Raw genomic sequence first — 13,396 nt, 5'->3', positions numbered from 1 at the left:
TTGGTGGTGTACCAAAACTACAAATCACTTTCACAAAATTTAATCACTTTTGTCCGTGAACGAAATAGTCACGGGACGGGAATGATCGCATTGATATCATCAACATAGTTGCTGGCACGTAGCTCTCAAATAAAAACTCTGGTGGTTAATGAACAATGATAACATCCATGACAAATTCAAAGAATTAAGAGAATTCATTACTTAATATTCACAAAGATGTTGTACCATTTACAGTCCCCAAAAAAAAAAAAAGTGAGCTGATTGACAATTGCATAACTACAAATATTATGCTTTCAACGACGTATAGTAAAATTCTACAGTTACCAAGTCTAAGCTTCCATTGTTTTCATACCAACTGATTTTTTTTTCTAACTTGCATTTGATGCATAATCAAGCTCATATGCATCAAATGATCTACTGTGAGGCTGTAGCTGCAGAGGCGTCCTTCACAAGGGACTGTGCACAAGTATATTCTGATACAAACTTCGGTGGTTCTATTTCTGATGGGTCTAAAACTGGAATAGCCTTATCTATATCTTCTGCAGAGAAAGGAATGCTGCACACACACACACACACACACACACACACAAAACGATACATTAATCTATATAATGTAGACAACTTTAGTTACGTCTGAGTTATGCGAGAGAAACTTGATTAACCGTCGACTCGCAGCCAAATGCCCAAACCAAACCTTAGAAATGCGTTTTTCAATCTACATGGATCCTAAGATTTTAACATGCATAACCCCGCAACATGTAACCCCTGGCGCAGCTAGAGATAGATATAAACGTTTGTGTTGTTACTACCATATTGTTCTACCCACGTATAACTAAACTTGAGAGCTGACTTACTTTTGAAATATTTCATTTAGTTATACAGACTAAACCGGAAGAGAAAAAATACCTCATATCATCATCCAGCAAGAAGGAATTGGATGTTAGTTTTTGGCTATCCTTGTCAACAAGTACCCTCATTTGAGAAACCACCTACAAGACAAAGATGCAGGCGTTGGGTAAAAGTGTTTAAATAAACATTTCAACCCAATTAGAAGCCCATGATTAAGAGATTAAGACATTAACTCACCTCACTTGAGACACTCTGAGTTCCATATTTATCATCCCAGTACATCGTACTTATTCGATATATTTGCCTTATTGTCAATGCCTATAAGAGAACAAAATAGTGCCGACGTTTAGTGAGATTTCGAAAGTGCTTACGGCCAGGATTCAAAGATAAGAAAACGGAAGCCAAACAAAAATGACGTACCGGGCATAGGTCCTGCCTGATTTCTTCCAGTGATTTTTTTCGCTTCTGGTGTATAACCTATGACGCAATTAAAAAGTTGCACAAAATAGAACTTAATGAATGCAAGCTCAACTACAAATGAAACTAGACTTTTTATCAGAAAAGAAGGAATGAGTTTTTACCAAGAATCCAACAGCTTGTCTAATGTAATTTAACTCGTGCCAAGAAGTTCCTGCAAACTGCATTCACAAAACTTTAGATCACAGAAAGCATCCGTCTATAAGAAATCATAACGAGTATAAAGCATGGTGTACCTCTTCCTTGACACTGGCTATCCACTTCTCCAATTCCGCAATCCCAGATTTCACATATTCCCCATTTGAAAATGTGCAACATTCACGTCGAAGGAGAAGACTGAAAAGGAATTCAGATTAAATATGCAGAAAACAAATGTAAACTGCGGTAAGCAATGAAGCAAAGAACTGAAATTAAGACCACATGTACCTGTTGAAAAGTGATAAGTTGATAAATGAGAAAACCTGAGTCACAAGTTTGCGAATGAAGAACGAGGGTACCTACCAATAAAATATCCAGGTTAGAAAATAAACATCGATATTCTTAAAGTACAAGGCATCTTGGGACATGAGCATTCTTATTCCTAATCCTCGCACAAGAAACTAACAACGTAATTACTAGACCAGTACAATAGACACAAACTTAGAAGCGTAGAATTTAATCCATGGCGGAAAAAACATCATTAAAAAACCGCGCGGGTGGAAGCAGACATTATAACTGAAACTACGGGATGTGTGCATACTTGATTTTGGCGTAGGCGGGACATAAGAGAATCCAAGAATTTAAGTATGTTTTCCCATTGAGTACTCGGTGATTGCTGCGGCGCAACACCTGGTGATCTAGATGGCTTTCCAGCAGTCCCTCGTGAAGCTTTGGGCGCCTATAGAATCATTAAAGAAACGCTTGAAAAGTTATAACATATTCCAATAAATTTTTTTGTATTTTGAAACTAAAGAGATGAAACTAAACGCAATCCAGAAAACACACAATTTATAACGCTACCATAACCAAATTGCTATATTTTATTTAGGAAGACACGGTAACCCAGATCTTCTGTCACTTTTTTTTTTGATCAACAGATCTTCTGTCACTTGACAAACATATAATGCTGTACACAAACTTGATATTATGTACTATCAAGTTGTATACCAAAAACCACAGATACAATGAAGAATACATGAGAAATGCCAAATGGGGTATAAAGTCTTACTAACAAGGTATCTTGATGCATGTTAAAGAATTAAGTTAATGGTATCCAATCAATAATTCAGAGAATCAATATCAACGGTGCTGAATATCTACCTACTTTTGGACTCTCACCTGAATGCATAATCCAAGAAGCGGTGATAATTCTTTCTTCAAATTATCACGAATCAGACCATAAATCTTTTCCACACATGCTGTCAGCTGCTGCTTAAATAATATTGCAGGATATCTTGCTTCTATTTGCCCAGCACCATCGTCAGGTCCATGAAGTTTAAAAGGGGTCTTTACTCCCTGGTACGCAAGCAACAGAACATCAGTTTACACAATGAACATATTATAACAAGGTAACACGGTGCTTCTGAATCTCAAGAAACAATAGACAATGAGAATTTTAATTTAGCTATTTCAATTCTATAGAAATGAAACGTGCAAACTACTCTGAATTGGATATATCCATTGAACTCACATATGCAGCCCTCCCAGACCGCTGAGCACTAGCATTTAGAAAACTATTCGACCGCAGATTTCTCTGCAAGAGACATAGAAGTGCTGAAGAGTTTGAAAGCCAATATGGTAATACACTGTTCTCATCTCCACCCTGAAACATATATAGAAACCACTACATAAAAGAGTTCTATCAATTTTTCTAAGCTAAGGAATTTGGAAGAAAGTTGTCACCTTGAGGGCTTCATTAATTCCCTCGATAATGATGTTAAATATGGCTGTGCTCTCAGATTCAAAGGCGTGCCAGTGCAGAAGACATTTGTATATTACACAAGCAGCCAGTGGCTTATCATCATTGAATCCCAAATTTTCCTTTATACATCTGGAGAGCAATTCGTAGTTCTCCTGCATTATAGTGGTAAATTCAGAATTAGTGTATACTTGACCCACCAACAAGAAGGTTCTACATGAGAAGATTCAGAATATGTGATAATACAAACATGTTACTATCAACTCAGGAAAACAACTACATTCACAGTAAATAAATTGTCAGCCTAATGAAAAAGGCAATGAATGCGTACCAAGTTTCTTTCAGCAGTGAATTTGGATCGACGTGGCTCCGACAGGCTATGTGAGATTGGCATAATGTGCTTCGATGGTGTGGGTGTGGCCTATACATATTAACGGCATAGGTAGAGTCCTCATTTTCAAGCATTTACACACTAGATAATAAAAAGATAGAGGTCATAAAACAAATGAAGAAAAGGAGTAGTTACTTACAAAAACGGATCTCCTGTCATTCTGAGCTGGTACAATAGCACTAAAGTGTTTCTGTTGAGGAGACGGTAATAATGAGTTGGTAAAAAGTATAGACCAAAGAAAACAGGATGATAATAAATTGACAAGCAAAGATGGTGGAATGCATGGTCCCAAAAGGTAAGATATACAGCAATTTTACAGAATGCATACTTTCGTGGATGCATATTTAAAAAGCGCAGCAGAGAATAGTCAAAGTTTACATACCTCACCAACTCTTTGTCCTATTCTCTTTGGGGATAAACTTAACGTGTTCTGCCTCAAGACATGGTTCTCGTTCTCCAAGCGAGAGAGTTTCTCCTCGAGACTGTAAACAACTCAAAGAAAAAGTAAATACACTTGTTAAACACAAACCTGAGGTTGACTTGAGAAAAAGACCAGCCACTACAAACCTTTGAACACTTGTCTGGAGTTCAGAACATCTTTTTTCAGCTTCTTTCAACTTCTGTAGTGTGTTATTGAAATCGGTTTTAGCACTCAGAAGCTCCTTCTCCAGAGCCAGATTCTTCTTTTCCAAGGAACTCATCGAATTCTGTCATTTAAAAAGGGTTACCAAAAACCCGTGAACAACCAAAACGAAAGAATTTGGGTTCTAAGCAAAAAGTGAAAGCATACCAAAAAGATACCAATATTTATCAAATAACAGAAAAAACAAGCAGTGAACAAAGAAAAGAATAAGACATGCTATCCAAAGATTTGACCACTTTTGAGAGAATTTCTCGGAAGTTCGGAACCTCTTACTACCCTTTCACAAATGCAATTAATATATATATCAACTTCACGTTCTCCCGAGACGGGATCCAGTTATATATCAATAACGAATTGCTCTACAACCAGAAATAAAATGTATATATAGTAACACTATAGAAGAACTTTAAAACTTTGACCGCCCTGTAGGTTAATTAAAACATAATTGAAGTTGACCCAAGGGAAAAAACTTAAGGACTCTTCCAAAAAAACCTAAGTAAATTTTTTAGCTGATAGAGAAATCAATGATGGAGAATACATCCCTTTAAAAAGGAGTCCAAGTTTAAGACAATGACAGAACAAGCTCTTTATATGCTTCACATGGATAACAGTGGAAAGTTACCTTCAGCGAAGTGTTCTCTTTTTCCAGTTCAACCATTCCATTAAGTTCTTTTACAACAGCAGCCTTTTCCTTTATGGATATGTCTAGTTGCTTTTGAAGTACTGCATTCTTATTGCATTCATTAATGGTAGCCAGCTTAGCTGCATCTAGCTTGAGGCTGAAAGATTCCAATGTTTTTTGAAGCTTGGATACTTCACCTGACTTGGCCTCCTCACCACTTGTCTGTTTTAAAGCACTTGTAGTTATTTACACTGTTTCACGAGATCACTACTATATAAACACAAAATTGGGAACATACTCGCAATCGTTTCTCAAGCTGCAACCGCCATTCAAGATCTTCTAACCGCTTCTCAAGTTTAGTTTTAGCTAATCGCAAAGCACCTGCTTCATTAGCGGCCTGCAAGACAACGATTTGCATGTTTATCCTTTGAGTGATAGGTAGCAAATCGATACCACCCTGCTCTATAAGATAACTAAACCATACCTGTTTAAGTTTTCTAAACTCTCTCTTTGCAAGCTTCCGCCGCCAACAACACTGAATGGCAATAATAGAAGATTGACGATGCCTGAATGCTGACCGAAACTTATGCATTTTCCAACGAGCCTAAGAGATTTATCATACACATTATTCGAGCATGCATTAGAGAATGAAATGATGAATGAGGATAAAGATATCAGGAAACTAGCTGGATACATAGTACCCTATACTGAAAACTTAATAACAAAAAAAAAGTGTAACACATAATTTAATATACGACTCGGAGATTCTAGGTACCTGAATGACAGAAGCAGCTCTCTGTTGTTTCTGATGTGCAAACTTCAAACGAGCCGAGTCAGCACGGATGTAAGACTGTATTACTAAGGCCGCCGATACAAATTTCACAAATGCACATCTTGACAGCCACCTGCGCGCATGCTTTTGTACCAAAACTGCTGCCGCTGCATTCCTTCTAGTCGCGTAAGCATTTCGAGACAGGCATCCTTCCCAATAGATATTATTATTATTATTAGGCATCGAAATGAAACAGAGATAAGAAAAATAAAAAAACATGTACAAACTAATAATATACTAGTAACCACAATTTGCATGCAAGAACATGTGAACATGTTTAACAAAAAAAATTAATCCATAATTTTCAGAGAGTAGGTTGTTACATATCTGAAGACATCTCAATGACCACAAACTCGAATGCAAGAGAACTGCAAATGAACAAAGAAATAAGAATAGTAGTGGATGAGAAAGGAACCTCTACAGTACGCTTGAATAGAAATTGCAGAGGCCCGCGCGGAGATGAAGTTCTGATGCGTAACAAATGTTCTCAATCGTCGCTGAATGAGTCTTGCAGAAGCATCAAGAACTTCAGCCCGCCTAGAGTCCAAAATGCCAATTTGACCAGCTCTAAGGAACACTTTTGTCTTTCCAAGCTGTGAACGATGATCCACATATCAGCAAATCAATTTGAAGTATCTAACTGGGTGTCAAGCGTTAGAGAAAATCCTTTGGGTTTCAAGCCCACCGAGAAGCAAAATGTTATTAGTAATAGTAATGTTGGGATCAGCATACCTGATAATTCCCAAGACCTAATTTCCTCAAGATTTTCTCGGTCAGTGCCTGCTCATCACTGCTGCAAATAATGTATATATCAACCTTGCTTCGCAAAAAGATTATTCAATGCAGGATACAAGAAACTGGAAAATAAATGATATTCAGGTCCAGGGTATCCGTTCTGTGACTCCTGTCTGACCGAAAGCTATAAATAATGCTTAAGTTCTATCGACACATTATCTTTCCTCAACCAGGAGGTCACAGAATGTATAATATTTTTACACAGGTTCACGAAATTGCATGGACAAATATAGGATAACCACTCCGACAATGATCTTAGAATCATCCATCAAATATGCCTACCTCTCATGTATGAACTCTGGAGCTAGCAGACCAAACCGATCCAAGAAGTCTGAATAATACCGTCGTGTGGGATACCCTGCAAGACTAATCCGAACAGCTTCCAGTACACCCTATCCAATTGGGAGATACAAGGCATCATCAAAGTCAAAATACCAAACAACGAAAAAGGAAGAAAAAGCATGAACATGAAAAATACTAGTACAACCAGCTGAGAGTAGTCAGATCACAATTTTTCAATTATAACAGTTTTAGAAAGCAACTGTAACAAAACATGGACTGGAATGGTTAGAAAGTACAATGAACGTTAGAAGAAAGAGCACGAATATAAATTTCTAGCCTATCATAGCACGGCAAAGTATATGCATTCTGCGACAAGAAAAGATATAATCATGCAAATAAGCTTGACACAATTCATTCACGTTAAAGAAGTGAACCATGGAAACACCAAACTAGCTAGAAAAAATGCTAAAGATTCTCTCTTTAAAATTAGACCATAACTGCCAAGGAAAATGTGAAAATGAACTAAGATCACATATCCACTAACCCCACAACGAAGTTGATGTAAAACACTAGGATTCTCAAACTTCTGAGGTCTGTTGAGTGAATTTGGCTTCACACAACGAACATAGTGAGGCTCCGTTTCGTTGAGAGTTTCCATGAGAGCTTGAAGTTGTTGCTACAATCAAAAGGTAATGGTCAAATCAAAGATCGGTTTCACGATTGATAGTTCTTGATATACACAACTATCATAACAGAGTATCTTGCAAAGTGAAAAAGAGATAGCTGGGCAGTTTCCTGACCTTAAATCTGGAAGACACAGAAGAAAATTTGTAAGAAGACCTGGTAGACTCCTCTGGCGCTGACGGAAAAAGTCCAGCAACAAAGGGGCATTTGGAGGAAGACAACAGATTGCAATGCTCCACTATAGCATAATCACGGTTTTTATCCAAAAACGTTTCAGTCTGGTAAGTAACCTGCAGAATGAAATGGATAAACTCATTGAGATTTGAAGGACACAAAATAACATTAAGCTTTGTTCTAGACACGACTTGCCTTGCCAGCATAATGAGAGAGAGTAAAGTCCGTCTCTGAAAATTTTGGCTTCTCCAATCTAGGATGAGTTTTACAGTTGTGGAACAGCTTCATTGAAAATGACTCATGAGTTGATCTAGGAAACATGCTGAATATAAAACAAACAAAGATAAGTCAGCGCACAAAGAGAAGATACTATTGTGGGACATAAGATGAGACGGGTTGTACCAAGCTTCATCCAAGAGTGCAATTACCCCAATAGGTTTCTGCATGTAGCAAAAATATTAATAGTAGAATCAGAGGAAAATAAATCATTTTTGCTATCATGACTGCTTGAGTTTAACAGAACAAAGAAAACAAAAGGGGACACAATTTTAGAGGCTGGCGACTACAACAGTAGTTTGAAAAGAAACATATTGTTAACTAGAATTTCACCATACCAGCATGCAACAAAACTATCAAGCGAAGAATATAAATGTTTTTCACTAAGTTCTAGTATTCTTGCAGCTAGTCTACAACTTTTATCATCCACATTCTATAATGAGAACAATAATGGCGTCTTGGTAGAATTTAGACGTGTGGTGAATGTATTTACACATTAACAAGGCTAAAAGATATGCGACAGTACAATGTGACATCAGTAATCCGTTCGTTTTCTTAAGACCATGCAGGCGTTGAGTTATAACAAAGCACGGTACGAAAATAACATTGAACCGAAATAACTCTTTAGAATTGACACGATTCAACCTATACCCTGTTTCAAGGGCCTTGAACTCGACCCCTCGACAATCTAAGTATAGTAGTAAATAAATAGAAAGACATGAGAATTTGAAATATGTATCATAACCAAAATCACTCACTGAAGGTAACAAAAAAACTTATTGAAGATGCTGTTTCACAGATCACAACAGGTTAAGGGGCAAGGAATTAGAATAGAGTGTCAAATATAAATCTAGCTGAAACATAGAGAAACGTACCTTCTCTATAAGGTCCAAGACATCCTGGTTGTCAACAAATTCGATATAACTCCAATTAATCTCTTCTTTTCTGTACTCATCCTGCTCCATCTTGAATACATGCTGAAAACAGAGCAGAGATTATAAGGACAGGAAGCAATGTCCCAAAATCTGGCTTGACCTTTGAAAAGAGCCATCTATATTACCTCATTGAAATGTTGCTGAAGCTTTTCATTTGCAAAATTGATGCAAAATTGTTCAAAACTGCAGAGTGCAAACAAGGATTTTGGTGTTAGTTTTCATCTTTAGCCGTTGATTAGGTTAAAAATATACCAAGTCGACAGAAATGCACCAGCCCAGATAAAGTTTACATGGTGCGTCAATAAAACCAGCAATGGATAAGGCTGGGAAAGGAAAAAAAAACAGTTGACTACTTAAACAAAACAACACTAACCTGTTACTCTTAAAGCATTCAAAGCCATAAATGTCCAGGACTCCAATTTTAAAACGTGAGTTTGGATCTTGACCAACAGACCTATTAATCTTGTCAACCAACCTGACAGAAGCATTAAAAGAAAATTTCAAACAGAAGTGTAATGCATTAATTAAACATCCACTGAATGAAGGGATGAAGCAAGTAAAAGCAAACCAGTCAAACAGACGGGCGTAAACAGTCTTCGAGAGTGCATCCCGGCTAGTTACAGCAGCATTACAGTCGAGTGCTTTGATTATGGGACCTTCACGGGTCAGAATTGAACGTGTGCAGAGCGAAGCCAACAAAAGATTTGGATCACACCTGATTAATTTCAGAATACAAGAAAATAAACAAGCCATTTCTTTGTACGTCTAGTTAAAAAATTAGTACTATCAGAAAATTCCATGTACTTGAAAAGATCAGCAGCCATCTCCAGATGAATTCTAGATTCCTGATCCTTTACTACAGAAGAATCGTGTTCTTTTCCTGGGGAAAACTCAACATTTCCAAGATGCAGAATTGCAGCAAGCGTGCGGAATATCCCTTCCTGATTAATGATTTAGGCAAAAGAAACAAGGACTATTAAAAACTGATGGAAGAAAACTATATGAAAATACAAGTAGAAGTCAAAACACCTGCTCATCGTGACTTATGCCCACAATATCCATGGCCCTCCTTGTATTCTTATACTCTTCTGCGTTGCTTACTCCCTCCAGTTCATATGTCTTGCTTTGATTTAGATAATGAAATTGACGTGGGTTGCTTAGTTTATATTTATCAGCGTCCTATACAATGAAAAAAACATCTAAACATTAGTAATCGGCATAGGTTACTGACAACATCAGCCCAAAAAAATCTGGCTTAGCTCGATAGCAAGAAAACTGAGACCAATATCTTATGAGACGTAAAAGAGCAGGAAAAGAATTACATTCCCGGAAGCGCACAGCTGATAAAAACAATGATAGTTCCTCTCAGGGTCTGTTATCCGGACTACACGTGATCTCTCCAGAAGGTAGGTTCTGATTGCAGCACCAGATATTCGACCATTTGCGTCAAATTGGATTTCGACAAACTTGCCAAAACGGCTGAACAAACCAAAATTCAGTAATTCTGTCAGTAAATCCGTCGTTTTTAGGAATCTGAAAATCCAACTGAAAAAAGCAAGAGCAACACACACGAACTGCAGCTAAAATGGTATGTGCACTCAATTCAATGTTTGCAAAATAAGGATTCTAAATCGTAAACATTTATGATTAGTCTTCTATACATGCTAAATGAAGAAGAAGAAAAAAACCTAGTTACCCCGGTAGCAGTAAGATTGTAACACATTGGAATCCTTTCACATTGGTAAAAGAGGTTGCAAGTCTTAATGGAAAAACTTGTCAATGGATCATATATCTCTGAAGTGAATTACTACCATACTTAAAGTACAAGTTTAGCAAGACCACCAGAGTTTACAAACAAGACAAAACTTGTACAAGAGATACTAACATCATAGAGCGCCATTACCACTGGTTTCTAACAGCTCCAAATAATCTAAATGTGATGGGTTCCACAAATGCTCCTATATGTGCTAATCAGTATGATGCTAACCGTCATGAAGAAAATTGTTGAGAAATGGCATACGCGAGATCTAAGAAACAACCCCAGTTTTCATGATCCCATCGAAAACAGGAACAAAAAGGAAAATAAAATTCCATGACCCACCTGGAATTATCGTTTCTAACTGTTTTCGCGTTGCCAAATGCTTCCAAGAGTGGATTTGACTGCAGAAAAAGAATACTTATATTAGAACAGTCGCAAAGAAGGTCAATTATGATCGCCTATAATTTTATTTGCAAACAGATACCAGAGAAAGGCAAGTAAATGCTATCTTTTTAATTCTTTTCTTCTCGTTGAACAAGATAAAGATACAAAACGTGTAAGCAAAATCTTACTTCAAGGACTTGCTGCTCAACACTTCTATCATCTACAGCTGCACGTCCCCCAACAAATGTAAGATACTGCATGATTAGTTTCGTTGTCTCAGTTTTGCCAGCTCCACTTTCACCGCTGACGAGGATAGACTGACTTCGACTGTCGTCAATCATTGCTCTGGATTATGAAGCAAAACTGAGGTTAATTGATTAACATGACAGAAAATACCACGTAAGAATGTCAGTACAAATATGGAAAAGATGGTGGACCACCTGTATGCAACTTCAGAAACTGCAAAAACATGAGGACTCAGCTCACCGAATGGTGCTCCCTTGTACTGTTCCATCATGTACGCATCGTAGAGATGTGGAAGCTTCTTAAATGGATTAACAGCGATCAAAATGCTTCCAGTGTATGTCTGAAAATGAAATAAAGCGAAACTTCAGTCAGGAACAATCTACGAATGGACCGGTTAAATATACAAGGTTGATTATCCAGTCAAAATAATGCTTATACTGGAACCTAAAGTTAGGGTTGGATTACGAGGATGTTTCTAGTACAATTAGATACCGAATAAGCAAGTTTTTCAAGAGTATGAATGTAAATGATATATGCATTTCTTGTTCATACAGTTTATAAATTAATGATCAATCTTTTCAGCTAGACGATATAACACATCACGATTATAAGTCAACATAAGAGGGACCAACCACATAGAATAAACACAGCCATAAATAAAAATAAGCAAGGAGATATTTACCCTAATGTGTAATTACTCATTGCCAAAGATGGCATTTGATCGACAGAGCATAAACACAGAAACACTAACGCATATCAGATGGTGTTCAAAATGTATTCTCTAATTACACCCAGGCTTAAAATTACATGCACCAGACCTAAACGCATGCTATAAAGCTAAATCTCAAGTCTTTGGGGGCACGGGCACCCACAGTACCATAGACAAAATGGGCGAAAAAAAAAAACTAAATCTACTTCATGCGTAAACATGTCTTAGACCATAAAATGGATACACAAGAAGCTCCAGAGGCAGTTCTAAGTTGTTCAAGTGGAAAGCTCCGGCCACTGAGTACAAACTGATACCGATGTCCATATGGAATAAAATCCAACTCAATAAAGTAACCCAAGCAGCATAAAAACTAAAATTCAAGCTGCAATCATACACACGCAAGACTCCAAATAAGCAAAGAGTGAAAACAAGAACTCACGTAGATATCATTCAAAGCGTATCTCCTCTGAAGATTGGAAAGCACACCAGGCTCGTGCAAGTAAGTCAGCTTGGTCATATCATCCACTCCATTATGCTCCTCATCGTCAGGATCCCTCCGAAAGAGCTTCTCCGGAGCGACGGAAACCTAAACTCCCAAATTAAAACAAAAAACGGTGAAGGAAGCGCGACGAAACAGAAATTCTCCGGCGGTAAAGACGGTTAATCAATCAAATCAAAACAAACCTTCTTCCCCGTAGAAGTCTCGACATGAACCTTGCTACCGGAAGAATCGAGCACCTCGCCGGGAATCCAAGCCAAATCCTTATCCTCAACCCAAACCTTATCGCCCTTCCGCAGATTCGTATCCATCGGTGGAAGTCAATCTCTCATGAAATTCGTCAACGAGACAACCCTAGAGAGATAGATTGGGCGACGTGAGACGACGTCGCGAGGTTGCGGAAGAGAAATTTTTCAAAATTCAAATGAAGCACCTGAAACCCTAAGGAGATTGTGAGAGAGGAAGAGGGATGTTTAATTACTGTAGATAAACTTTTTTTTTGTTGCAAGTAAAACCGCAAGCGAAAAAAAAAAGGGTACAAATATAAAATAATATTAAAAAACGGTTGACTTCCCGCCCTCTCGGATCGCATATTCGCCAAAAAAGAAGACGAAACGACTTTGAAAAAAAAAACAATTTAATTTGTCTCTCTAGAATTTATGCTTACAACTGATAATAATAATAAAGGTTTAATCCGTGTTACGCGCGGAATTGATTCCAACAATTAGCAGTTTATGACATTAACTAATATCAAAACAAACTATTGATGGTTAATAAGTATGCTTATCTAGCAATTTTGTGTAGGTTTTTCATTTTTTTTTATTTGCAAGCACTTGTGTTGCTACATTTTCTTTGATTTCCATTAGAAAATCATGAAAGATAATAAATGATCAACCGAAGATTTGTTTGTTAGTTGTTTTTTTCCGACAAGGAAACTTAATG

The 13,396-nt window shown here is 37.4% G+C and overlaps 1 protein-coding gene across 2 annotated transcripts; it reads right to left on the bottom strand.

The window, feature by feature from the left end:
• Window positions 1-175: 175 nt before the first annotated feature.
• LOC106438512 (myosin-15) lies at window positions 176-13,121 on the bottom strand. Of its 2 annotated transcripts, none has more exons than XM_013879697.3 (38): window positions 12,640-13,121; window positions 12,395-12,541; window positions 11,441-11,586; window positions 11,189-11,345; window positions 10,959-11,017; window positions 10,180-10,336; window positions 9,887-10,036; window positions 9,662-9,798; window positions 9,426-9,572; window positions 9,231-9,332; window positions 8,983-9,040; window positions 8,798-8,899; window positions 8,049-8,086; window positions 7,842-7,968; window positions 7,589-7,762; window positions 7,333-7,464; window positions 6,789-6,898; window positions 6,444-6,504; window positions 6,127-6,304; window positions 5,655-5,860; window positions 5,364-5,483; window positions 5,178-5,276; window positions 4,880-5,101; window positions 4,182-4,321; window positions 3,997-4,096; window positions 3,754-3,804; window positions 3,555-3,644; window positions 3,208-3,378; window positions 2,996-3,127; window positions 2,644-2,820; window positions 2,066-2,203; window positions 1,753-1,823; window positions 1,563-1,662; window positions 1,431-1,487; window positions 1,270-1,326; window positions 1,087-1,167; window positions 907-989; window positions 176-556 (listed from the first exon to the last, which is right to left on the bottom strand). In XM_013879697.3, exons 1-38 carry the CDS (start codon window positions 12,763-12,765, stop codon window positions 415-417), a joined length of 4,545 nt encoding a protein of 1,514 aa, XP_013735151.2. In that variant the 5' UTR covers window positions 12,766-13,121; the 3' UTR covers window positions 176-414. The 2 variants fall into 2 exon arrangements, with proteins under 2 accessions (XP_013735151.2, XP_013735152.2); XM_013879698.3 differs by having other exon boundaries at window positions 6,444-6,501; window positions 12,640-12,941.
• Between the last annotated feature and the right edge of the window lie 275 nt (window positions 13,122-13,396).

This window comes from Brassica napus, chromosome A1 (assembly GCF_020379485.1).
Source record: "Brassica napus cultivar Da-Ae chromosome A1, Da-Ae, whole genome shotgun sequence".
Classification (NCBI taxonomy): domain Eukaryota; kingdom Viridiplantae; phylum Streptophyta; class Magnoliopsida; order Brassicales; family Brassicaceae; genus Brassica; species Brassica napus.
Note: the sequence above shows the minus strand (reverse complement) of the source record. Positions and strands in the feature narration are given on the sequence as shown.